The sequence below is a fragment of the Pelophylax lessonae genome, assembly GCF_965119305.1.
Source record: "Pelophylax lessonae genome assembly, chromosome: 1".
NCBI classification, from domain to species: domain Eukaryota; kingdom Metazoa; phylum Chordata; class Amphibia; order Anura; family Ranidae; genus Pelophylax; species Pelophylax lessonae.
The window spans coordinates 163,074,838-163,102,132 of NC_138768.1; the positions used below are offsets into that span (position 1 = coordinate 163,074,838).

A 27,295-nucleotide genomic window follows, 5' to 3' on the forward strand; every position below is an offset into this window, starting at 1 on the left:
ACTAGATCTAGTTATTTCAGGGGTTTTAATGCTGACAGACATTACTGACAAGCTCTTTATTCATATTATTTGGTCCAGTAAAAATATATCTCCTACAGACAATTTCTTCATTTTGTGAATGTAATCCAAGCTGTCTGCAGTAAGTGGGAAAATGTGCGCATACATTTTTTTTTTGTCACAAGCTACCGGTATTTAGACTGAGCCTTCACGGCTTGAATTCATACTTTGTGAAGCAAACACTTCACAAATTCCTCCTCCAAGTCCCAGCTGACTGTGTGTAAACAAGAGCCTAGAAGAACAAAAAGGAAGCTGCACAAGCAGGTCACTGAGCCAACATGTACGTCCTACACTGTGCGCTGTATACCCTGCAAGCAGAAGAATGGATTATGGTGTTCTAACCTGGTTAAATAAAGCAAAGGTCAGCACTGAAAATCCAGTACACATCACTACAGGAAATGATGTGCTCTACCTTATGGGGGAGGATAGTGTACACTCCTCAAATGTTCCAGATGCCAATAGACAGACTTACACGGCAATTGTGGAAAGTTCTGAGAAAAAAAAATTATAGTTATTACTCTAAGCGCAACCTGAAATACGGGCCTTGTTCATGTGGGCTTCAGTGAATACAGGAAGGATCTGCAAAGGTTTGGGCAAGCTTCAAGCAGCGTTGTCATTTCACCAACTTGAAAAATTGCTTAGAGAACCCCGAGCAACCTCTGGAAGAACCCTAGGGCTAAACAGAATCCTGGTTGAGAGAGTCCTCTGGGGGAATTTTAAACCCAGATCTTGAGGCTGAACTCCAAGCCAACCACCAAGTGTGCAGATTAATATTATTTGAACATTTTTATCTTTCCAATGATTCATGGGCCATACACACTATACAGTTGTCTTTAGAGGTTTTCCTTAGATTTACCAAAACCATACAATAATCTAAACACTTTCAATTTGTATGCAATCCGGCAGGCCCCTGTACTACATACTGTAAATGGAGGTAAATCTAAAGGAAATCTAACAACAAAAGTTGTATAGTGTGTATCCAGCTTTATTCTTTCAGACATTTGTTTCTGAGATTTACACATCTGACACACACAGCCCTGTCTTGTACGGCCTCTCCCGGACTACAAGTAGCTGATAAATCAAAGTCAGGTATTCGTACCGCTTGCATAAAAGAGAAAAAAAAAAAAGTGTGCGTGAATATATATATATATATATATATATATATATTATATACATACACACACACACACACACAATGACATTAGGTGACCCTATTCCTGCAGACAATAGGATGCCTGTGAGGGGGGGGGGGGGGGGAATACTTACCATGTATTGCAAAGCCACTGCTTTGTTCCTCAGCCTCTACATTAATTCTAGACATCAGCATTTGTAGAATACTTGCTCCCCCACCAGCCCCTGTGGTTCCTCCTGCTACGATACAGGATGCATTAGCCAGTGGAAGGAACCACAGTGGTTGGCAGAGGGTGCAAATATTAAACTCACTTACTGGTCTAATACTTACAAAACATAGGTGACCTACCTGGCAAAAGTGAACCGGTGGAGACAGGGTCACTTTAATTATTACAGAGCTGCATTCATTTATGTCTGTTCTAGCTAGCCAGAGTTCAGCTTTAATGGAAGTGCCCAATGTCACTTTAAAAGAAGCTGCTAGCAGACTTTAGTACTACTTAAAGCTTGTTAAAAGCCTGCTGAAGGCCGTCAGCAGATATGCGACAGTCAGCACTCTTATTAAGATCTGGGTTTACCGTTCCCAAACTGGCGCTGTACAATACTTCGACAAAGCGCACAAAAAACGCTGCAAAAGCCTTTTAAAAAAAAGTTTGCTGTTCACGTTGCTAAAACTTGTTAACAAGGCCTTAAAAAAGGAGAAGCTCTTTTTTTTTTTTTTTTTTTTTTTTAGGAAAAAATAAAATGCACATTTTTTACAAGTAAAAAAACGTGCATTGATTATTTTTTTGGAGCCTGGAAAGCATTGGACCAGCGATCAGCAGATTGCTGGTGCCAGGCAGGTCTCCTGCAGATCTGTTAGTGTATCTGTGTGCCCATAAATCCAGTACAGACAAGCAGATACAATGACAGCAATAAATCAATTAACACGGCGCGCCACAGCACATTCAATGAGAACTATAAGCCAACAGCCACAAAGGATGTTGGGGATTGTAGTTCATTCACACAAAGAGCTGTGTCAATGAACTGTGTGGGCGGAGCCCCGTATAGACACACTGATGTTAAAAACTGTCAGCTAGTACGGGGAAATTCTGCCCATACCACTGTCACAGGGAGGGGGGAGAATTCGGCAGCAGCTGCAGCATTGGGAACATGTTACATGTTCCACCCTAAAAATGTGAACAAAGGTGATCCTTTAAAAAAAAGGTATTAAATTCAAAACCTCAAAAAAATAAAATGCAATACATTGCAGCTTACCAACCATTGGATGTGGTGGCTGCATTTTTTTTATTTACTGGTTCTAAAGCTTCAAGGTTTTTTACCTTAAAAAGCCTTCTGCATATTATATAGTGGTGCGCTATTAGTTTTACTCATTCACTGGTGCAAAAACCTTCTGCGCTACAGAAGCCCCCCCAGATGCCCCCCCCCCATTCTTACCTGAGCCTGATCCAGTGATGTGCACGAGAGCAGTAGCTCTCGCCGCTGTCATCCTCATTGGGTGGATTGATAGCAGCGGCAGCCATTGGCTCCCACTGCTGTCAAATGCCGTGACAAGAGGGAATGGGAGGCAGGGCCAAGTCATCCGGTCTGTCAATCGATGCAGACTGGGCAGCTCCGGAGTGAGCACACAGGGGTGCCCCCAAGGAAAGTGGCTTTCCGTGGAGGCACTTGCTGAGGGGGGGGGGGGGGGGGACTGGTGCTGGCAGGGGACCTCAGAAAAGGAGGATATATTAGAATGACTAGCAGATTTAGGCCCCTTTCACACATTCGACTTGTTCGTCTATTTCTCATCCATCGACAGATGAAAAACGGAAATCAATGCATTCCTATGGAAAAAGGTATGTAAATGGATGATTGTTCATTTAAATACGCTTCTGTCAACATCCGTTTTTTTTTTGAAGGGGTGAAAGCCCAGGGTGACAAACGGGTGAAAGCCCAGGGTGACAAACGGGTGAAAGCCCAGGGTGACAAACGGGTGAAAGCCCAGGGTGACAAACTGATGTTGACTGGAAAAAAAAAATGTGACAACTGATGAAATGCACAGTCCGTGTGTGTGAAAGGGGCCCAATTAGAAACAGTAAACTACTTGAAGCCAACCGCCAGCTCATACTTTTTAAGCAATTATAGCAACAGTTTTTTCTATTTGGGATAAAGGTTTTACATAAAATGAATACAGGCTGCTCATTGCAAGCACCTCTGTCAGTGGTAAATGGAAAGTCTAAACCTCCAACTGCTACATTTGCAGGACAGCTTGTTTTGTGGAAACTGATCAAGTGAAAATAAAAGAAAGCCTAAAAAACACATCCAAGGATTGGTAAGATGCAATATGATCAAATGTTTGCTTTTGGGTTCAATATAATTTTTGCAGATTCTACGTGAATAGTCAGAATAAAGAGTGTATTTTAGATCAGTCTTTACACTGTATGTAGGGCAGAGTCTAAAATTCATAGAGTTGTGCAATCATTTAGGATGAGCAAATCTCACAAGAGCTGCCAAAATATCTCAGTCTGGATATGGTAGACTTGCATATATTTTATTCAGAAACACAAGCTCAGAGATAAACTTCAGTGTCGTGTGCATTTCCTACGAACCAGCAGATGAAAAAACCTGCAGACATTTCAGTTGCCTTTCTGAGTAACACCTCATAGTAGAACAGTAGATCCCTTTTATAGAAAACAAGAATTGCCCAGTAAGCAGTTTCCTGTGTGGGATTTTTTGGGGTATTAGGCCTCTAAGGTCTCTTTTCTACTCTATAAAGCCTCCCTAATCAAGGCAGGCAGCAGTGATTAATCCTGTCAAGCGAGAGCCCAGGCACGTACTTTGCCTCTATAAGCTAACCATGTGATCACATTTAAAGGGAAGAGAGGAAAAAAAAAAAAAACCTAGGAAATGCTTTCAGGTGACAGCAACACGTTTACCTGCAATCAACATCACAAGCATACCGCACGAAGCATACTTTGTTCATTATAGAACATAGCATTACTTGCCAGGCAGAGTTCTGGTAAATGTAAGTTTAAAAGATAAACTGATCAATGTTTGAATCAAAGATATAGGAAAAAAACAAAAAAAAAAAAAAAAAAGCCAAAAGCTTACCACCAGTTCACCATTTTTGAGATACTCCTAAACAGGACAAAACAGAAAACATTCCAGAGGAATAGATTTTAAAGCCCGGTACCTCTGGCTATAGACACAAGACAACCATCCCTTCCCTCCACTATTCAGCATTCATGGCCCAAGTTGCCAATTGTGAGGCCCAACAACTTTAGCACGGGGGAAGGGCTATGGAATTCAGAAATTCATAAAGTAGAACATTTGCAGTTATTGAAGCAGCACATGAGGATTAACATTTTCACAATGTCAGCTCTCAATTTAATTTCAGGACCGTTTTCCTTGAAGCTTGGTTCACACCTCTTGAGTCTGCGATGCCTCACCCGCAGTAAAAACACCTGGGACTGTCATTCATTCTGAATGGCACCCCAGCGCATGTAAAATCGCAGTGCGTGTACCAGAGGGAAATCGCATGGTTAACCACTTGTCGACTGCCGCACAACTATTTACGTCGGCAGTCAGCCCCTCACAGGCAGAGTGACGTAGATCTACGTCGCTAGCCTGCGAGGGTCTAGGGAGCAAGCGCCCCTGGAGGCGCGCTCCCGCGTGGTCACGGACCCCCCCCACGCGTGTGACCGGCGGACCCGATGTCCGCCTGTCACTCGGCGATCGTCGCTGCAGAGGGAGAAAGGCAGGCGGCTAGTGTAAACAAGCCGCCTGTCATTCTCCCCTGTGTAGAAACCGTGATCACACGGTTCTACTATGGACCGTTGATCACTGTTTCTACAGCTCAAGCCACAGCCAATCACAGTTAGAATCACGCCCCTAGGGACACAACCCCTCCCTCTCAAATAAAGTTAACCCCTTCACTACCAGTGTCATTTTGCAGTAACAGTGCATATGTATAGCACTGATTACTGTAGAAATGTCACTGGTAACCCCAAAAGTGTCAAAAATGTGAGTCAAGGGTCCGATCTGTCCGCCGCAATGTCACAGTACCGCAAAAAAAAAAAAGAAGAAATCGCAGATCGCCATTACGCGTAAAAAAAAAAAAAAAAAAAAAAAAAAAAAAAGACAAAAATCTTTCCCTTTGTTCGTAAACGCAATAACTTTTGCACAAACCAATCAAAATACGCTTTTTGCGATTTTTTTTACCAAACATAATGTAGCATAAAACAAATTGGCCGAAAATGTTAAAAAAATTTAGATTTTTACATTTTTTGGGGGGGAATTTCATGTAAAAAAGTGAAAAATATTGCTTTTTGCAACATTTACGCTCTTTTTTTGTTTATAGCGCATGATCAAAAAAAAAAAAAAAAAAAAAAAAAAAAAAAAAAAAAATCGCACAGGTGATCAAATACCACCAAAAGAAAGCTCTGTTTGTGGGAAAAAAAGGATGTCAAATTCGTTTAGGTACAGTGCCGCATGACCGCGCAATTGTCCGTTAAAGTCACGCAGTGCCGAATCGCAAAATAGGCCCTGGTCAGGAAGGGGGTAAAATCTTCCGGGGCTTAAGTGGTTAAAATGACCATGCAATTTCCCTGTGGGCCGTGTTTTGGAAAAAGTGCATGCACATTTTTTTTGTAGGAAATGAAGGCACAGAAATGAATGGACTGCCAAGCCCCCATAAGCAGCCTGAAGAAACTGACATTAGTGAACCTAGGGTTAAAAAACCTGTTGCAGAGACTGGCAGGTAGCCAAGTAAACCTGTATCTAGTACAAGTGCACCTTAAAGTGTTCCTAAACCCAGGACCCTGAATTCACTATATCTGGTCTCCCACAGTACACAGAACATGGAGATGCAACTATTTTAGATAAACTACTAAATACCTTTTCTCAGAAGTATATAGCAGTCCTGTGACTTCTATCAGCGTCTGGTTAAAGCTTGTAGGAGTTTTCATTCTTCCCTGAGGCTTTAGGACCCCTGACCCTGTCTGGACAGTACTAATTGGCCCTATTCTGATCAAATCAGAAAATGGGAATCTAATTTCCCAAAGGGAAAAAAAAAAAAATCTAACAATACACACCAAACTGAGCATGTGCAGAGCGCCCCCAAGGCTCTGTACTATCAGGAGATGGATTGGAGACAGTGGAAGAAGGGGGGGGGGGGGGTGTATAAGAAAAAACGGAACCAATCAGCCTTTTTAGACAATGCAGAGGATTAACCCCTTAGGCTCTACAGAGTATAACAAGCATGCTTTACTGCATATACAGACTGATTTTACAATTGTGGGTTTAGGAACACTTTAAAGTGGTCAAACACTGCTGACTAGGGTTCCAATTAACCAACCCACCTAAACACAATCTGTTCTGAACACTTCTCCGTGAAGCCAGTGTTACACTGCTGATTTTGTTGCAGCTACAGAATGGCTCTCCCTAACCCCATTGTTTATAGAAAAAGAAATGCAGTCACAGAGATGTGGGTTGCTAAAATTCCAAGCGATTTATGGTCTAATGTTTGCGACTGGCATCAAAATAACCAGCTTCAGTAGCCACTCATCCAATGCAGCTGCTGTCGATTATGGCACACCAACAAATTGTAGCTACATAAACACTGTAGCCATCTACATAACAAAACAAAATATGCAGAGTTATGCCCCATACACACGTGCAGATTATCTGCAGACTTTTGTCTGCAGACTTACCTTTTCTATGTAGTGCAAGGGCCTGCCGGATTGCATACAAATTGAAAGTGTTTAGGTTTGACCTCATATTATATGGTTTTGGTAAGTCTGCAGACAAAAGTCTGCAGATAATCTGCATGTGTGTATGGGGCATAATGGCTACAATTCCCTGCTACAAAGTTATTAGTGTGATATGGTCCTAAACATTTCTATGTTCATGCAGTAAGGCTTCTTTCACACGGCCGCTCAGTTTATTTCCTCCGTTCAGTCACTTTTTTTTTTTTTTTTAAACGGACATATACGGACACGGATGACACTTGTGTCATCCGGTCCGTATGTCCGCATATCATCCCATCTGTTTGCGGATGATATACGGACATAATGTATGTCTATGGGATTGCAGATGTCAGCGGATGACACCGCTGACATCAGATTTGCGTCCTTTCCATTTTTTAAACGGAAGAAAAAAAAATAGGGTTCTCTTCCGTTCCAAAAAAAGGAACAGAACTGAAAGGACGCAAATCAGATGTCAGCGGATGGTCATCCGCAATCCCATTGACATGCATTATGTCCGTATATCACCCGCAAACGGATGGGGTGATATACAGACATACAGAACGCCCGTGTGAAAGAGGCCTAAGGCTCGGTTCACATTAGTGCGATGGCATGTGATTCGGAGCGCACTGCTCTGAAAATCATTGTTATGTCTGTGCGATGCGAATTCAGCCATACAGATAGTATGGCTGAATTTACATCTGATTCGGCACAAACACGGACAGGACCCTTTTTTTGGGTCCGCACCAGAATTGGATCGCATGGTGGTTCACACTTATGCGATCCGATGTCTGAATGTCAGTTTGCACTGCGATATGTGAACTGATTTGGGGGTGTCATTAACTTTGAATTGACACCCCCAGGGATTCGCATATGGCAGTGTGAAGTGCCTGCGCTGGGAATGCAATGTGGGAACCCGCAGTAGATTCGCAGGGTTCCAGCATCGCATAAGTGTGAACCGGGACTAAAATTACAAAAAACACACAAGCAAAACATTGTTCAAGTGTTTGCTTATGTGAGATTTTAGCTACAAAAACAAGAAAACATTTTTATATGCTGGATTTATTTATTTTTTTTGCAGTGTGCATCATCCTAAAAAATACACTCAGAACATTTTAAAAATCAGGAAACATAATCCAGTCATGATAAAATTGAAGATAATTATTCCTTATTAAAAAAAAAAAATAAAAAAAAAAAACGATTTGCCTGGCAGTAATGCCGACGCGTTGTTTCCAATGCTTCCTGAGTCACTGACCTGGAACAAGGCATTTACTTACAGCATGAGTGTTCCTGGTATTGCTACCTGACACAGGCCAGCAACGTGACAAGGTCACCTGTAGCTTAGTTTGGAGTCCAGCTTTGAAAATACCTCATACAAAACAGAGTGCACCTCAAATGCCCATTCACAGGACTGCTGACCAAATCCAAGTGATGCAAAAATTCAGCCTCCGGATGATCAATCTCGAGATGACCATTGACCAGACCGTCCTTCATTGGATACAACTGCAGCCAAACCCCAGCAGACTGATCATACATCTATATAACCAAGCACCAGTGTCTTCCTCACAAGCTGAACGGACACGTTTTTAGATTTGGATGTATGCATTGGTAGATTAATGGATGCATTGGTAGATTAATGGATGCATTGGTAGATTAATGGATGCATTGGTAGATTAATGGATTAAAATAATTAATCCGTTAACAAAATGTCCCATTCAGACGGGAAGAGGGACAATGTTCCATATATTTTGGTCATGTCCCGGAGTAGAAATATTCTGGGAACAGATCTGGAAGACGATACAGGAAATTATGAACTGTCAAATCTCAAAAGAACCGGCTCTCTTTCTGTTCCATACACCCATTCAGGGATATAAACAATCTATTATGCCACATTTTATAAAACGCAGCTAAAATATGTATCCCTCTTAAATGGAGGGATACTGACCCCCCTAATATAAAAATGTGGATAAAGAAGGTTGAGGAAATAAGTAAATTAGAGAATCTGGTAATGTCTGCCTGCCAACAATCAGATAAATATGAGAAGAAATGGAAACAATGGAAAGAGTATGTTAAATCAGAGGAATGTCAATCATTAATGATAGAATAAGAACTGGCAGATTAGAAATAGATAAAAAATGGCGAGCGGAATACTGATAGTCTTGAGATCTCCATGAAAGGCCAGTTGGGAAGAGAAACTTATATTTTTCCTTTTTTTTTTTTTTTGGGGGGAAGAAGAAGGGAAGGAGGGAAGGGACTGGGTAGAAAAGGGTTTTTTTTTTTTTGAGAATGGCTATGATATAATATGTCAGTCACGATGTTTTTGGAAGTTAAAATGTAAGGAATGACATGTATATGTTTATGAATTGGAATAAATAAAAGAAAAATAAAATTTGAAAAAAAAAAAAAATGTCCCATTCACACCATCCTGTTTCTAAATGGAATCTGATGATTATAGAAATTCTACGTTTTACGCACAGATAATGCAGCTAGAGTCTTGGTACCAGTAGGATTATCTTCTGATCTGCTTCGTCTATACCCCCCATCCACCTGTATGATCTACTTACAGTCTTCATTCATGTTACCATTCAGCCCAAATTAACACGTTCATGAAGGTTAGCCAATTTGTTTTAAAAGAAGTTATCCATGCACAGAAGATTGCAACACTTCCTCATGACATTTTTAGGCTGTACTTCCTACTTAGCAGTATGGATTGCCCTTTACTGCTTGGATTTCACAACGATGGACAAGACTGTCCAGAGAGACAAAATGTGCAGCTAGAGCTAAACCATATCCTAAAAATATTTACTGCCCTGAAAATAAAAAATGAGCAGCCATAAACTATTTTATTTAAGTAAATCTACCCTGACCCTTCAGTTGCCTTATTCACAAACAAAATGCTCCAATTATTCTGTATGTAGTGGTTATAGGTCTCTGAGCAAAAGCTAAAGCCAAAAGTTTGATAAATGGGAGCCTTCTATGACCTGGCGTGATTCAACAGGTAGACGGTTGTAGCATGATGGTTTCATGCAATGGTCTTTAAAGTGGAACTTTACCCCCTTGTGTAGGTATAGCTATGTAAAACCTTACAAATAACTACCTATATGCTCAGTTGCTCTCCATTTTTAGGCACTGCCGAATTTGTAGAGGCAGATCTGCTGATAGCCTTAAAGGGGAATTAACCCTCCTATCTTTTACAGTCAAGGAAGCTGCTTCTGTTTGATCTGCAACAGCCATTGTGCTGCACGTGATCAGTTATGACACCATGACAGTTCGGCTGAGGACACAAGCAAGTGTGACAGTTAGCAGTCCTGACATACCAAGAATGTAACTTTTTTGCAACAGTTAAATTGAGGGGTTTAGTTCTGTTTACTGATTTTCAGGGGATCTGGGCTGAAAGCGAAGTTCCACCCAAAAGTGGAACTTCCGCTTTAAATAGTCCTAACCCCCTGACATGCCACATTGGGCATGTCATTTTGGGGGGGGGGGGGGGGGAGCGGGTACCTAGTTTTGACAGGTACCCGCTCCTACTTCCGCTCGGAGCGCCGTGGCGCCCTGAGCGGAAGTTCTCCTCTCTCCCTCCCTCCCTGCAATCTTCTGGGACATGTCAGAGGTCCCAGAAGTTTGCCAGCCAATCACGACGCATAGCGCAACTCGCGCATGCGCAGTGCGTACCCGGCTGTGAAGCCGCAAACTGTCACAGCTGGGTGCCCACATCAGTGATGCCGGCGCGCGGAGCAGAGAGGGAGAAGATGGCGCATCGCTGGACCGTGGGACAGGCGAGTGTGCGCTTAGGCTGGAACTCCGCTCTAAGCAAAAAATGGCAGCCTCCAGCAAGAAGAAACCAGAGCAATGCTGGAGGCAATTTTAAAAACAGACTACTTTTTTTAGCATAATTATTAATGTGGAATGTATGTTCCTTGCTAATGAACCATTTTTTTTCTAAGTCATTATGGGCAAAGTTCCACTTTAAATAAGGCCCCTTTCACACATTTTCATTCAGTTCATCAGTTCAGTCACGTCAAAATGTATCAATTTTCTGTCCGTTTTTTTTTTTACATCCACTACCAATGCAAAACGGAAGAAAAAACGGACCGCTTGTCCGTTTACATCCGTTATTTGTCTGGTCCGTTTTTTTGAAGGATGAAAAATAGGGCATTCATCCGTTCCAAAAAACGGACATTGACGGAAGCGGATGAAAACGGATGTTAACAGATGATCATCCGTTGTCATCCGTTTTTACATAGAGATGCATTGATGATGGTTATGTGTGAAAGGGGCCTTAACTAGATTACTTGCCCCATGATCCCCCAAATTGATTGTTCCATTTACAGAGCTGACTGGGCATGCCAACTGTCTAAACGAAGCCTACTCCTTCTCCCCAGAAATATTTCAAACAGCCTACTGCCACCCTTCTATTTGGTTATCAGTCTACCTATTAAGGCTCATAAACACGGGGCAAAAAAAAAAAAAAAAAAAAAAAAAAAAACCTTAGTTACTTACCGGTGACGGTATTTCTAAGAGCCTTTCAGGACAGCACCTGGAGAGAGCGCAGCTCCACCCAATCCACAGGAAACACTGCAAATAAAAACTCCTCCTCTTCCACCATGCCTCAGTCATATAGTAGCCTCCGACATGCTGGAAAACATAAACTACCACAGGTTAAACATTTACAAATTATATTATAAACAAAACCAAGGGGGGGTAGCTGCTGCTGTCCTGAAAGGCTCTTAGAAATACCGTCACCGGTAAGTAACTAAGGTTTTCTCAGATCGCCTTTCAGGACAGCACCTGGAGAGGATAAGCGAGTAACTTACACTTAGGGTGGGACCACTGCCTGCAGAACTTTTCTGCCAAAGGCTTGATCCTGAGCTGACAACAAGTCCAACCTGTAATGTCTAATAAAGGTTGAATAGCTGGACCAGGTAGCTGCCTTGCAGATTTGATCAGGCGAAGCACCGGCCCTTTCAGCCCATGAGGTTGCCACAGACCTTGTAGAATGCGCCAAGATGCCTTCTGGAGGTTCTTCTCCTTGAGCTACATAAGCCTGTTCAATTGCCCATCTGAGCCATTTGCCTAAAGTGCTCTTTGATGCTTTTTCTCCTATACGGGACCCTGAGAAGATGACAAATAATGCATTTGTCTTTCTAAATTCCTTAGTTACCAGGAGGAACTGAAGTAAGCATCTCCTCACATCCAAGGTATGAAAGGATTCTTCCCGAGTATTACTAGGAGTTGAGGAGAAAGTTGGTAAGACAATTTCTTGTGATCTATGAAAAGATGAAGCAATCTTTGGAAGAAAGGCTGGGTCCGTTCTTAGGACTACTCGATCTGCAAAAATTGTCAAAAAAGGGTCTGAAATTGAGAGGGCCTGGATCTCACTGATCCTCCTGGCCGAGGTTATTGCTATCAAAAAGATAGTCTTCAAAATTAAATTCTTCAGGGAAGCCTCTTTTAAAGGTTCAAAAGGAAACTTAGTCAAACCTTGTAACACAATGGTCAAATCCCATTTGGGAAATACTTTAAGGGCTATTGGCCTGTTGCGGGCTAATGCCTTGAAAAAACGAATGATTAGAGTCTCTTGGGACAAAGTCTTTTCGAAAAAAACTGAAAGAGCCGCTACTTGCGTCTTTAAAGTACTTGCTGCTAGTCCTTTCTCCATTCCCTCATGGAGGAACTCAAGCACTGAAATTAAATTTTTTAATTCAAAATTTTTGCTGGAACACCAAAAGTTGTATTTTCTCCAGACTTTCAAGTAAATATCCCTAGTCACCTTCTTCCTGCTGGAGAGAAGGGTGGAGATAACTTTTTCTGACAGGCCTCTGGCTCTCAAGATGTCTTCTTCAGTAACCACGCTGTCAGTTGTAAGCGGTCCAGTTCTGGGTACACTAGGTTCCCCTGTGTCAAAAGATCTCTCCTGTACGGAAGTTTCCAGGGAGGTTCTGAGGCAAGATTCAGCAGGAGGGCGAACCAAGGTCTCTTTGGCCAGTAAGGTGTAATCAGAATCAAGTTGGTCTTTTCTTCCCTGAACTTTTTGAGAACCAACGGAATCAGTTGGAATGGAGGGAACGCGTAAGACAAACGGAAGTCCCATGGATGGGCTAGAGCATCCAAGCCCCAGTCCTGATCCTCCCTGTGTAGGGAAAAGAATCTTTGGACTTTGTTGTTCTGTTGACAAGCGAACAAATCTATTTGGGGAAGACCCCAGACTTCCACGATCTGCATGAATACTTCTTGATTCAGACTCCATTCTGATTCCAACACCTTTTTCCTGCTCAGCAGATCTGCTAGAAGGTTTTGTGACCCCTTCAGATGCACCGCTGTCAGAGAGGCTAGATTTTTCTCCGCCCAGGAGAGTAGCTGTATTGCCAGATCTGATAGCTGTCTGCTTCTTGTGCCTCCTTGCTTTGACACGTAGGCCACTGCTGTCATGTTGTCCGACAGAACTTGCACATGATGGCCCCTGACTGTCTGTTGAAAGGACCAAAGACCCAAAAGGATGGCTTTCAACTCCCGCCAGTTGGATGATTTCCTGGACTCTGCTTTGGACCATGTCCCTTGCATCGTCCGGCCTTCCAAGTGGGCTCCCCAACCCCACGAACTGGCATCCGTCGTCAGACGTTTGTTCGTCTGGAAAGTCCATTGCAGACCTTCTTCCAGATTTCTGGAATTCCTCCACCACCACAGAGATCTCTTTGCTTTCGTGGAGATTCTGATGGATTTCTCCAGATGTTCCGGGTATGACCAACTCTGCAGAATGTCTCTCTGGAGAAGACGGGAATGCAGTCTTGCCCACTGCACTGCAGGGATAGCGGCTGTGAGCAAGCCCAAAGCTGCCATGGCCGACCTGACAGTAACCTGATGATTGGTTTGTAATCGAGCAACTGCGTTCTGAGTCTTCTCGATCTTTTCTTGAGGTAGAAACACCTTCTGGAGGACCGAATCTATTCTGTATCCCAGAAATTTTATCTGCTGAGATGGAATCAAGCTGGATTTCTCCAAATTCATGAGCCACCCCAGACTCTCTAGGTGGTCCTGAGTCTCCTGAAGGTGTACCAACGTCTGGCTCTTGGACTCTGCAAAAATTAGCAGATCGTCCAGGTAAGGGACAATTGAAATACCCCTCAGCCTTAATGGCTCTAGGGCATCCGCCATTACCTTGGTAAACACCCTTGGAGAAGATGAGAGGCCAAAGGGGAGGGCCCTGAACTGCAGATGCCAGACCGATTCCCCGAGATTGACCGCCAGCCTTAGGAATTTCTGGCACTCCTGATTTATTGGGATGTGCAGGTAAGCGTCCCTCAGATCCAAGGATGCCATAAAACAGTTTGGGGACAACAGTTTGGTCACTGAATAAATGGTGTCCATCCTGAAGTGCTTGTACCGAATTGATCTGTTTAGGATTTTCAAATTTAGGATCATTCGGTACTTGCCTGAGGGTTTTTTCACTAGAAAGATCTGAGAATAAAACCCACGGCCTTGTTGCCCCTCGGGGACTTGGATAATCACTTCCTGTTGAATCAGCTCTTGTAAAAGAGACATCATTGAGGAAGCCTCTTCCGGATCCCTTGGAAGGGGAGTAACATGGAATCTGCTTGGAGGTGTCTCCGAAAACTCCAGTTTGTATCCTTGAGCCACTATATTCTTTACAAAGGGGCTTGCGGATACCTCTTCCCAACGTGGGAGGAACCATAACAGCCTTCCTCCCACTGGAAGACTGTTGTCACTTGCTTTTATTGGCCTGGTCAGGTGGTCTAAAGAGGACTCCACCTTTCCCTTTGCCTTTATGGGAGGTCCATCTTGATCTCTGATCTTGTTCACGACCTCTGTTGGTTTGTTGAACAGAACGAAATCTCTTCTTAGGAGGCGATTTCTTTTTTGACGGAAAGGCCTTCTTCTTATCCGCCGTTCTGTCAAGAATTGCTTCCAATTCAGGCCCGAAAAGCAAGTCACCGGCAAAAGGTAAACCACAGAGTTTCACCTTAGAAGCTGAATCACCTGTCCAGGTTTTCAACCAGACCGCCCTCCTGGCAGAGTTGACGAGGGCTGCTGACCTGGCAGACATTTTGATAGACTCAGCAGAAGCATCGGCCATATATTTTACTGCCTTTAGGAGCAGCGGAAATGAATCCAGGAGATCTTTCCTTGCTGTTCCAGCCTCCACATGCCCTTTAAGTTGTTCGAGCCAGCACTCAAGATTTCTGGCTACCACCGTGGAGGCCATGGCCGGCTTAAGGCTGGACGTAGAGGAATCCCAAGCCTTTTTAAGGAGAGAATCTGCCCTTTTATCCATGGCGTCTTTCAGAACACCCATGTCCTCGAACGCTAAATCCGTGCGGCGAGACACCTGAGAAAAAGCAGCATCCACTCTGGGCTTCTTGTTCCATAGGTGCGCCGTATCCTCTTCAAACGGAAATCTCCTTCTTAGGGATTTAGAGAAAAAAGGGGCCCTCTCTGGGTCCTTCCACTCTTTTTCAATAGATTCCGTAAGGACTTTATGAACAGGAAAAACCCTGCGCTTTGTCTGTTCAAGGCCCTGGTACATTCTGTCATGAAGTGAAACTTGCACCTTTTCTTCTGCGATTTCCAACGTGGTGTAAATCGCTTTCAGCAACTCTTCAACCTCTTCCAAGGATAATTTGTATCTGGAAGAACTAGCCACCTCTTCCTTCTCTTCCTCCTCTGAATCCCTGATGGAACAGAGAGCACTCTCCCCCTCATCTTCTGAATCGCTTGACACTGCAGACTTAGAAGTAGACGGCTGGGAAGATGTACCACCCGTTTGTTGGGAATCTGATAGAACTTGTGGCGTCCTGGATAACAGGGAACGAACTGAGGACAAGGTGTCTGTGAGTTCTTTAAATGAAGATATGAATTCATTATTCTGCTGACTAGACTCTTCCTTCACAAGGTCAGCAATACATGCTTTACAAAGTGGCTTCACCCAGGAATCTCTGAGTGGATTCTTGCATGAAGGGCATTTCCTTGATGCTGGGGCTCTTGTCTTCACTGTGGCTTTAACCTAGTAAAGAAAAAGCCACCATGAAAGCCCAATAACCACTATAAAAGAAAACCACCACCTAGTGATTTCTTGCAAGGGAGAAAATCGTGACCCACACCAAAAAGGATCAGAAGAAAAGACTCCCAGATGCATATATATCCTGTTAGACTGGGAACAGTTACTCAGTCTACAGGGCAGGCTCCAAAGGAGGAAGGAAGAAACCCCACAATAAAAGCTCACACAGTAAAGAAAAAAGAGGCACCACTGCACCTCTCCTACCTGAGCTTGGCCGGCGCTGGCGGTGCCTGCTTCCACCGTCGCTGCAGACTTTTCCTCCATGTTGTTGAAAAGCGCAGCTTGCTGGCAGATCTCTCCATTTAAATACCGCTTCCCGCGTCCTCCTCTGTGGACCGGAAGCGGAAGCGCCGACCTCGTGACCTGCCTCTGACCCCTGCGTGTATTGCGGTTGGAGCAAACGCCGCCACGCCCCCACCGGAAGTCCCGTCCACCGGAAGTGACGCCGCGCGTCCCCGGGATCAGAGTCCGAAAGTGCGGGAGATTCGAATGCCAAAAGCGGCTCCCCGCCCGCCGACCGGCCGAAGCGCGGACCTCTGACGCCCGGACCGGATCCTCCGATGGGTTTCAGCTCCCCTGAGCGAACGAGGTGAGAGGCTCCGGAGCATACCCCCTTTGACACTCCAGGGAGGGGAGCTGGGATGGTCTCCATGCTGAAACAGCAAACAAAAACTGGGCAACAAATCCTTCTCTCCCCCTGGAGAGAGTGCAGCCCTTCCACATAGCTCCTGCAATGCTTCCACCATGGCGGAGGAAACACAAATGACTGAGGCATGGTGGAAGAGGAGGAGTTTTTATTTGCAGTGTTTCCTGTGGATTGGGTGGAGCTGCGCTCTCTCCAGGTGCTGTCCTGAAAGGCGATCTGAGAAAAAAAACACCGCCAGCGCATTCAAGAGAGGAGCTTTTGGGTAGAAAAAAAAAAATGCTTGATGCACCTTAACACTAGGTTTGTTTAGTGCTTAAGGATTTATTCAAATGTCCTCCACAATAAATTAATATTCTGGCCAACAGAATCCATAAATTCTCAAGTGCTTATATGCAAAGTGTGGCCTTGGGTGGGTTTAAGCACTTTCTACCTACCTCATCATCTAGGAACACTGGCTTTTCCTATGACTTGATCTCTATGTAACCACGTGACTGCAACCTTATATCAGTTATAGCGAATGTTGTGGCCCTTTTATAGTCTAATTCTATCAATAGTAAATCTCAGACACTTTCATTGGCCAAATGTTGCAGCATTTTGTTAGTCACATGCACATTTTAACAAGTTTTGAAAGAAAAAAAAAAAAAAAAATTCAGGTAATATTTTGTGAACTCCAACGTTGTTCCTACACAAACATGCAATTTTCCTTTAGGCCAAGTTCACATTGCAGCCCTCTATGAAAAGCGACTGACGATGGATTGATTTTCCAGGGGGGCTCCAAGCAGAAGCTTTCAGGGGGTCATCCTGACACTTAATGCCTTTCGTCTTTTTGTCGATTATGAATGGAAGCAATGCCTTTGCGGTTGCGGGATGACCCCATTCACTTGAATATGTGAGCTTGACAGGCGGTCAACTCCACAAGCCATGTCAACAGGAAGGGGGGGGGGGGGAGGGAATCTTTCCAATGAAGTCCCATCAGCAATAAAAACTAGACAGAGGTTCTATTCATTCCTTTCACTAATCAAAATTAGAAAAAAAAAAAAAAGTAGAACTTTATGGATATCGTAAGTGAGGGTTATAACCAGTCAGTTTGTTTTGCCATTGGGGAGGTTTGACTTTGCTTCCTGTCCCAAAGCCAAACAGGAAGTGAGACAATCCCTCCAAAATAAGGGAATCCCTTGCTGTCCCTCTTTCTGGGGACAACACAAAATTTGAATTTGTTTTAATTTCATTTTCCATGATAATAGTAAACAGGAGAAATGGATAAGGTGAAGCACCCTAATGGGCACAGAAAAAAAAAAAACGACAGGGGTTCTAATCCATTTCCACTCTATTCAAAACTAAAAAAAAAAAAAGTTTTCCCTTGATCTTTACTTTAAAAATATTTATTTCATTTGTAGCCCAGTATTCTATGCTGTGAAATAGAACAATCCATACACTATAAAAATAGAGCAATGTGGTAAGGGTTCTCATTATCTGCACGTGCTAGAAATCAGACACAAACTGGTTTCCTATGCTGCGCATGCAATAAAAACTCCCAAAGATTTGCAAAACATTAGTCACAGTGGAGGTGCCTGTTGACAGGAACTCTTTATAAGGAGGAACCTGTCGGGACAAAAATAAAGGAGCTGCCACAGCTGACATTTTGGATGGTCCATCATTCAGGGGTGCCATTCTTGCAGGACAGGTACATTAATATTTACTGAGTCAATGACCTGGAACAAGTATGTGGATCCCTTTTAGATTGTAAGCTCTAATGAGCAGGGCCTTCCTTTATTGAATTGTATTGTAACTATACTGTATGCCCTCATGTTGTAAAGCGCTGCGCAAACTGTTGGTGCTATATAACTCCTGTATAATAATAAATATCATCCATCCCTATGGCAGACATTCAAATGTTTGTTCTAGGACAGCGCATAACTAGTTAAAGATTGAGCGATAATGACCACAACTACAGAGCATGCAACTTTCCAGACAAGCCATCAATAGAAGCGGCTATATTTCTGCTTCATTCTATTAGATCTGAAAGGAAAGACTTAGCCAACCAATTAGCTGCCTTGATTCCTGGACAGAAAAGCGGAATTATTTGACTTTAGCCCCGATTCACACCAGTGCAACTTAACAGTTCAAATTTGCATGACAAGTCGCACCCCATTTGCAGCATTGGAACCATTCAAATTGCTGTGCCTCAAGTTACAGCAACTTTGAAAAATGTTCCTGCACTTTTTCTGTGCGATTTCAGAGTGACTTGCATTGACAGCTGTTAAGTGAAGTCACGCAGATGTCAGTAAGCCGCACATGAAATCGCACCGACAGTTGGGGTTAAAGTCGTGAACCATGGCATTATAACAGGAGTACATGCGGTCCCCGGGTGTATAAAGCACAATGGCCTAAGATGGCCATACACTGTTAGAATGAAGGGAAATTCAGATGAATTGGCTGTAACTGACCAGTAAGTGGCCCAGCCGTCTTGAAAAATTGAATACTCAATTGACTTGGCGAAGGCATCAAACTGTGCCTGCAGCCAGTCAACTCCAGGCAATGTTCAAGCATTCTGACAGCCAGAGCTCTACAATAGGCCAGCTGGGAGGAGGGGGAAGGGACTCGACAATCTGCACTGTTTATGTGGATAGAGGAATCGGTTCGATTACCTTTGTTAAGCCTGCACAAAATGTTTTTCTTTTTTAATCTACTAGCATATGGCTAGCTTTAGTGTTAAGTACTTATGTCTTGTAGCACTGGGGCCCTCAGTTCAGATCCTGGTCAGGATGATCTGCATGGAGTTTAGCCCCGTACACACGTACCGATTGTCCGCCGAACGATCGGCCGTCTTTTGTCCAGTGTTTTGTTGGTTGAAAAGTGCTCTAGACTGCACACGAATTTTGTCGGCCAACAACAACCAACTGTAGAAGTGATGTCATGTTCTGGTCTACTTTGTGTGTTTTTTTTTTTCACTGAGCATGCCCAGTCTTGATCACCACATTTTTGTCGACCGAAATCTGTACTGACTGACGAACAATCGGCCGTTCTTTGTTGGCCAACAAAAATTTTAAAGCCTGCACACCAGATTTTGTTCGGCCGAAAAGTCGCAGACGGTTGTCGGAAGCATCATACTAACAAGCCGACAATCGGCCGATCGGACGTTGGCCGAATATTTACGGCCGACAATCGGTACGTGTGTACGGGCCTTTTGTGTGGATTTTCTCCAGGTACTCCCGTTTCCTCCCAAGCTCCAATGACATGCTGGAAAGTTTATTAGCTTCCGTCTACATTGGCCCTAGTATATACATGCTACTTTGTGAACAATATACTTCATACTAAAGGCCAAGTTTACACTTGGGCAGCTTTTAGTAGATAGAAATATATCTCTCATTTAGGGCCCTCTGATTCCTTCTGTATTAAAAAAGTATTGTACTGTCTCCCTTGTGAAGCCCTGCGCTATAATATAATATATACACACATACATCTACACATAACATGATAAATAAACCAAATGCAAAGCAACGCAGTGAAAAAATAATGTTTTACAGGCCTGAGGCTGGAGAGCTGAAAAAGTGACAGCTCAGCAAATCTCCGGTTTTCAGCAAGGACTTTGGCTCAGTTTACTGAATGAATCTGAGACCAGCTGGCACCACATAGGAAGTAAAGAAGTATGTATTCTAGTAGCTATAGCTATGCTGCTATTTAAAAAGATAGCACTGATAGCTGAACACAAAAAAAAAAAAAAAAAAAAGCGATATTTAACTGAAAACTGGTGAGTCCACAGAAGCGCTCACTTGCCACATAAGCAAGCCCTGGGAAGTAGAGCTGCCTTCCTTCCAAGCCTCATTGCTTAGATAACATTTCAGCTGCCAGAAACCACCACAAAATATGAGGGTCTAGATTTCTCCCAAAATGCTGCAGTTTAGCACATTAAAGATAATATGAAGTTTAATTAGCACTTTTAAGCATTTGCGGACAGGTATGCTGGTTTCATACCCGGGTGAAATTCCAGAACACAGTAGACAGAAAATTCACAGCAGACATGTAGCCAGTGAATGCAGCCATGGGAGGTGGGAAGATCATTAAAAGCAGTTTAACCAGCTGCCCCCCACAAACCGGTGGGGGGGGGGGGGGGGTTAGAGAGAGACTGACAACACAGCATTATGAGCCAGCCGGAGCTTTTATAGAAGCTTACTCAGCTTTTCTATACAGGTACGAGGAAAGCTTACAAGTAGAACGCCCATGATATTATACATTAAAGCCAAGCCACTACTCAGCACATTTACACACTGCAAAGTTAGAACTAATCTACACAGACACTAAGGTTATAATGTACCCAGATCTTTACTTTCTATGTATATCGATGTAGGCAGATTTACCAGGCCTGTGTTCATACATAGCTAGAAATTCTAAGACTATTGATTAGGGAGAGGGAAAAAAAATGCCAATCAGACAACAGCAAACCCAAACTAATGCCAATACCGTCCTATGCAGTTAGCTGGTTATAACCCAAGTCAAGGGCTAGAAAGGGATGGTGGGGACTTTACATTGATGCCGAGCTGGGATGTTCCAGAAGTAGGGCCATGTCCTCTCTGGGGAGGGGCCAATATGGAGTCTGTGACTCCTTCAACTAGCTGGGTCTAGTCAGCTCTTTGGCAGGGACAAGATGGAGTCAGTATCTCAACTAGCTGGGCCATGTCCTCTCTTTGGCAGGGACAAGATGGAGTCAGTATCTCAACTAGCTGGGCCATGTCCTCTCTTTGGCAGGGACAAGATGGAGTCAGTATCTCAACTAGCTGGGCCATGTCCTCTCTTTGGCAGGGACAAGATGGAGTCAGTATCTCAACTAGCTGGGCCATGTCCTCTCTTTGGCAGGGACAAGATGGAGTCAGTATCTCAACTAGCTGGGCCGTGTCCTCTCTGGGGAAGGGCCAATATGGAGTCAGGGTCTCCTCAACTAGCTGGGTCTAGTCATATTTTGGGCAGGGACAACATGGAGTCAGTGTCTCCTCAACTAGCTGGGTCTAGTCATATTTTGGGCAGGGACAACATGGAGTCAGTATCTGCTCAACTAGCTGGGCCGTGTCCTCTCTGGGGAAGGGGCAACATGGAGTCAGCGTCTCCTCAACTAGCTGGGTCTAGTCATCTCTTGTGAAGGGACAATATGGAGTCACCGAGTTCCTCTTTGAAGTTGTGCCATGTCATCTCTATAGAAAGTAAAATTTTAGGTAAAGTAGGGCCAAGTTATCTCTGAGTCAGTGTCTTCTCATCTAGTAGGTCAGTTTTATCTGTATGGAAAGTACAATACTGAGTCAGTTTCCCTCTCCTAGTAGGGCCATTGCTTCTCTATGGAAAGTACAATACGGAGTCAGAGTCTCCTCTCCTAGTAGGGCCATGTCACCTCCACAGAAGGGACAATATGGTGTCAGTGTCTCCTAGCAGGACCAATGCAACACTATGGAAAGTACAATATGGAGTCAGTGCCCCTCTCCAAGCAGAACCATGTCACCACCGAAGGAAGGGACAATAGAGTCAGTGTCCCCTCTCCTAGTAGGGTCATTTCACATCTATGGAAAGTACAGTATGGAGTCACTGTCCTCGTCCCCTAGAACAGCCATGTCACCCATAGGGAAGGGACAATATGGAGTAAGGGTCTCCCAGTAGAGCCATGTCACCCATAGGGAAAGGACAATATGGAGTAAGGGTGTCCCAGTAGTGCCATGTCACCCATAGGGAAAGGACGATATGGAGTAAGGGTCTCCCAGTAGTGCCATGTCACCCATAGGGAAAGGACAATATGGAGTAAGGGTCTCCCAGTAGTGCCATGTCACCCATAGGGAAAGGACGATATGGAGTAAGGGTGTCCCAGTAGTGCCATGTCACCCATAGGGAAAGGACGATATGGAGTAAGGGTGTCCCAGTAGTGCCATGTCACCCATAGGGAAAGGACGATATGGAGTAAGGGTGTCCCAGTAGTGCCATGTCACCCATAGGGAAAGGACGATATGGAGTAAGGGTGTCCCAGTAGTGCCATGTCACCCATAGGGAAAGGACAATATGGAGTAAGGGTCTCCCAGTAGTGCCATGTCACCCATAGGGAAAGGACAATATGGAGTAAGGGTCTCCCAGTAGTGCCATGTCACCCATAGGGAAAGGACAATATGGAGTAAGGGTCTCCCAGTAGTGCCATGTCACCCATAGGGAAAGGACAATATGGAGTAAGGGTCTCCCAGTAGTGCCATGTCACCCATAGGGAAAGGACAATATGGAGTAAGGGTCTCCCAGTAGTGCCATGTCACCCATAGGGAAAGGACAATATGGAGTAAGGGTCTCCCAGTAGAGCCATGTCACCCATAGGGAAAGGACAATATGGAGTAAGGGTCTCCCAGTAGTGCCATGTCACCCATAGGGAAAGGACAATATGAAGTAAGGGTCTCCCAGTAGTGCCATGTCACCCATAGGGAAAGGACAGTATGGAGTAAGGGTCTCCCAGTAGTGCCATGTCACCCATAGGGAAAGGACAATATGGAGTCAGTGTCTCCTCTCCACCATCTAAATGGCTGATTATTAAATAATCTGCCCAGAGATGACAGAACTCACAGTCCAATGGAGATCAGTGCTCACTGGGGAACAGACTTTTAGTAAGTTTCTAAGAAATAATGTCCCAGGTGTCCTCAGGCTGTGATATCTAGGTGGGGTGGTGCAGTAAGCAGTGGTGCAGTAGACAGTCCTGTGTACAGGCAGTGTGGAGGAGCTGGGAGACCAAGGACCAGCTGGATCACACCAGAGGGGCTCCCAGCACCTGCCAGCTCCTAGGACACCCCTGTCCCGTACAATGGGCTCTCCCCAGCTCCCACACACACATCCCATATTTGGAAGAATCCACTTCACACGAAGAGTGGAGGAGGGGGGGGGAGGGGTGTCCCGGTTCTAGTGGGTCAGTGCCTCTGAAGTTCGGACGGAGCCCAGAAGCCACCAGCCTGAGTGAGATTCCGGGCACAGCCAATGACTCCATTATCCAGGGGATGACAGAGGGGGGTGACACGGCCTCGGTGACATTCCTCTATACACAAACATCTGGTAACCCTAATAAGAGCCCGTATGGGGAATACCCTGGGGTGCCCCCCTCCTTCCTTACCTTAGTGTTCTGGTAGTTCTCCAAGGCTCTGACGGCGGTCTCAGTGAGTTTAACGTGAAGTACGGTGACGTTGTCCTGTGTCCCCCTCCCGCAGGACAGCCCGTACCTCCCCTCCTCACTAAGCGCCGCCATCTTCCTCACTCACTCCCTCTTCCCCTCCCGACTCCGAGCTGGGCAGGGAGTTTTGTATCTCGCAACCAAACCTGCTACTCTGGGCACGAAGCGAAGCCTGTGGCGCTGATTGGCTAACCGCTTAGCTCCGCCCCCTTCCCTTAGTTAGGTTGGCGACACACAGCCTGTAATGCCATCTCTTTATAGCAAGGGATGAGGGATTTTTTTTTTGTTTCGTTTCTGGCCAGGCGTCATCACGTCCAGGGGGTGGGAGTGGCCTGTTGTGACGTAGCGATCCCGAGAAATCGTGCAGCCCGTGACATCAGCGGATGACGTAGGCTGCTCGCTAAACGGAGGGGCTCTGGTGTGTGTGGTGCTGTCCCTTAGGGGGGGAGAAGCGCTCCATAGCGGCCTTGTATGTGGAGAGCTGGACATTGGAGCTAGGAGGAGCAATGGTAATGACCTTTGGAAGGCACACAATCACCACAATGACGGGGATAGTAATCATTAACCACACCGCACACGGCAACGCTTCACCTCCACAGAAAGCTCTTCATTTTATGCACACATGGTAAAAGCTGCTGTTTGGGCCATAAAAGAACTCAGAACCCCCTAAATATTATATATATTCTGAAAGCAGAGGTCCCAGGGAATAAAATGGTGGGTGTTACAATTTTTCATGTCTCATGATACTTGTGCAGCTGTTTATGAAACGCAAATTTTCAGGAAAAATGAATTTGAATGAATTTTAGTGCACACAGACACAATGGAATGCTCACAAATCTTGGCATCTAACAAGGGGAGTTGTGTTGAGTAAATCGATACCAAACATTATTATTATACAGGATTTATATAGCGCCAACAGTTTGCGCAGCACTTTACAACATGAGGGCAGATAATACAGGATGAATCAGAGGGCCCGGTTCATTAAAGCTTACAATCTAAAAACATGTTATATTCAGGGCTGGTGCTAGACTAATTTACGCCCTTGGCAAGACCAGCTACTTGCGCCCCCACCTCCAAAAAAATTAAATAAAAAAGGAAGGGGTTAAAAACTCCTTTATGTCATACCCAGTGACCCTGATCTGATGGCTCCTCTATGTTATGCTGTCTTACCCAGTGACCCCCATATTCCTCCATGTTACACCTGGGGACCCTAATGTCCCTCTATGCCACACCAAGGGACCCTGATGATCCTCCATGTCACACCAGGGGCACCTGATGTTCCTCCATGTCATACCCAGAGACCCTGATGTTTTTCCATGTCACACCTGGGGACCCTGATGTTCCTCCATGTCACACCTGGGGACCTCAATCCCACATGGCACACCCAGGGACCTCAATTCCTCGTGGCACACCTGGTGACCCCGAAACCCTGTTGCGCCCGATGACCCCTATCCCCCATGGCACACCTGGTGACCCTGATTCCCTTTCACACCAGGGAACCTCCATGTCACACCCAGGGACCCTGATCCCCTGTTCTGGGGACACTCACTTGGCGGTATGAAGAGAGTGGCCCACACTCTGCCCTCCTTTACCGTGATCCTGCTGATTCCTTCTCCTAGGATGCTCCTCTTCTGGACCACAGTGCTCACCACAGCTCCAACCGGCTCCTGGTGAAGGGAGAAGCAGCAGTCAGAGAATTCCGCATGTTCCTAATCCCCAACCTCCTCAGACCATTCCGGTGCCTCGTCGTTTCTGCTCCAGTAAAGGTGCCGCCCTCCAGTGCCAAGCTTGGGGTCAGGTTCAGCTCTCCTCCGCTCCCTGCTTAATACCGACCCAGGGAAATGAACGGCTGCCCTCCAGCTCAGTGCAGAGAGTCACTTCCTGCCCAGGGTTTACACCACTCAGCTCCAGCCAAAGAGGATCATTATGCAGGCAGCACTCCTGTGGGCTCCCTTTCTGCCTCTTGGGCCTCCAACAGTGGTGGAAAGCCAGGGCCTGGTAGTTCAGCCACTGCCCCAGACACCTGGCATCTTCCTCTGTCCATTCTTCCTCCCCCACTGCCGCCCCCTCCCCTCAGCTCACAAGGATCATTCATGATGGACAGAGAGTACCGACTCATGGCTGCGCCCCTAGGTTGCAATGCGCCCCAGGCGGCTGCCTAGTTTGCCTAGTGGAAGCACCGGCCCTGGTTATATTTACCTCCTCTATGCAGTTGGTTTTGCACAGTGCTGCCTGGATCCTCCTCCTCTCAGGTCCTTCGTTTCTGCAACTCGCCCCTCCCTCCTGTTGAGTGCCCCCGCAGCAAGCAGCTTGCTGCGGGGGCACCCGAGCTGTACTGAAGCTCCCTGTGTCCATTCAGACATGAAGCTGCGGTTCCGCCCCACCCCCACTCTCTCCTGATTGTCTAACTGACTTTGATTCACAGCCGCAGGAGCCAGTGGCGCCATGGCTGTGTCTCAGCTCATCAGGAGGGGGGGACGGCCGAGGGAAGAGAAAGAAAAGGATTTTCAGGGATTGCCTAAAAGTGGACAGAGAAGGAGATAGTAAGACAGATTAAGGTTGGGAGTTCCAGAAGATGGGAGAGGCTTAGAAGAAGGCCTGGAGTCAAGCATGGAAGGAGATGACGAGCGAGCTATAGAACTGGAGGTCCTGGGAGGAACGAGGAAGACAATTTGGTTGGTATTTTGAAAGTAGGTTAGTGATGTAGCTGGGGGGCCGAGTTGTGGATGGCTTTGTAAGTTGTTGTTAGTATTTTGAATTTAATTTGTTGGGTAGAGCATGTGGGCGGGGTCTACTGCGACCTTGCACGTGGGATAACACCTCACCCAAAGGCGTGCTCACTAGTGGCCAGGATCAGGCGGAGGCTGTGGTCATCTGAGAATTCAAACATTAAAGTTTGCATCCGTTTTACTGTTGTGGGTTTAATAACTCTTTAAGATTTCAGCACCTGAACCGGTTGAAGAATCCACTTAGGGGAGGACATCTCTGGTTCCCTGGACAGGTAAGTATTTGTGCTGCTGGGCTTCAATTTTTCTTTTTTGAGGGGGGGGGGGACTGGAGCTCCTCTTTAAGGCAGTCCCTGCCTCCTGTGTGCGGTAGTGATATAGAGTTCCTCTGTGAGATGTCTTGTCCCAGTTCCTCTGTGAGATGTCTTGTCCCTTGTCATTACACACTTGAAACAGATGTTTTGCATTGCACCAACTCCACCAGTCCAGCGCCCTATTTTATCTCACGCCCACTAACCACATGGGGTTCCACTGAGCACATTGCGGGTCCCATGCATGCTCATTAACTCTCTCTTTCCCCTCGCTACCAGAGGGCCTGTCACCCCACCAGATACCACCCCAAACGACTGGTTGTAGCGTTCTTCCCTTTGGTTACCCACGGCAACTACTTCCTCTTCTCTGCCCTTGCCGTGATAACCTCTTGTAGTGATGTTACTCATACCCCTTAGTGCTTTACCCAGGTTCTTTTAGAATACGGCAAAACCC

At 45.3% G+C, this 27,295-nt stretch overlaps 2 protein-coding genes across 2 annotated transcripts in view; both read right to left on the reverse strand.

The window, feature by feature from the left end:
* LOC309543679 (uncharacterized protein) overlaps nt 1-20,674 on the reverse strand; it is a gene marked incomplete at both ends in the record, with an annotated part of 30,140 nt that extends 9,466 nt beyond the window's left edge. Inside the window, 2 exons of the mRNA XM_082242979.1 lie at nt 14,679-15,669; nt 20,606-20,674. Coding sequence (XP_082099105.1) covers nt 14,679-15,669; nt 20,606-20,674 — 1,060 coding nt within the window. The remainder of the gene's footprint in view (nt 1-14,678; nt 15,670-20,605) is intronic.
* Nucleotides 1-23,964, reverse strand: part of ELL2 (elongation factor for RNA polymerase II 2) — a 98,159-nt gene extending 74,195 nt beyond the window's left edge. Inside the window, exon 1 of the mRNA XM_082265630.1 lies at nt 23,748-23,964. Coding sequence (XP_082121756.1) covers nt 23,748-23,879 — 132 coding nt within the window. The 5' untranslated portion in view covers nt 23,880-23,964. The remainder of the gene's footprint in view (nt 1-23,747) is intronic.
* Between the last annotated feature and the right edge of the window lie 3,331 nt (nt 23,965-27,295).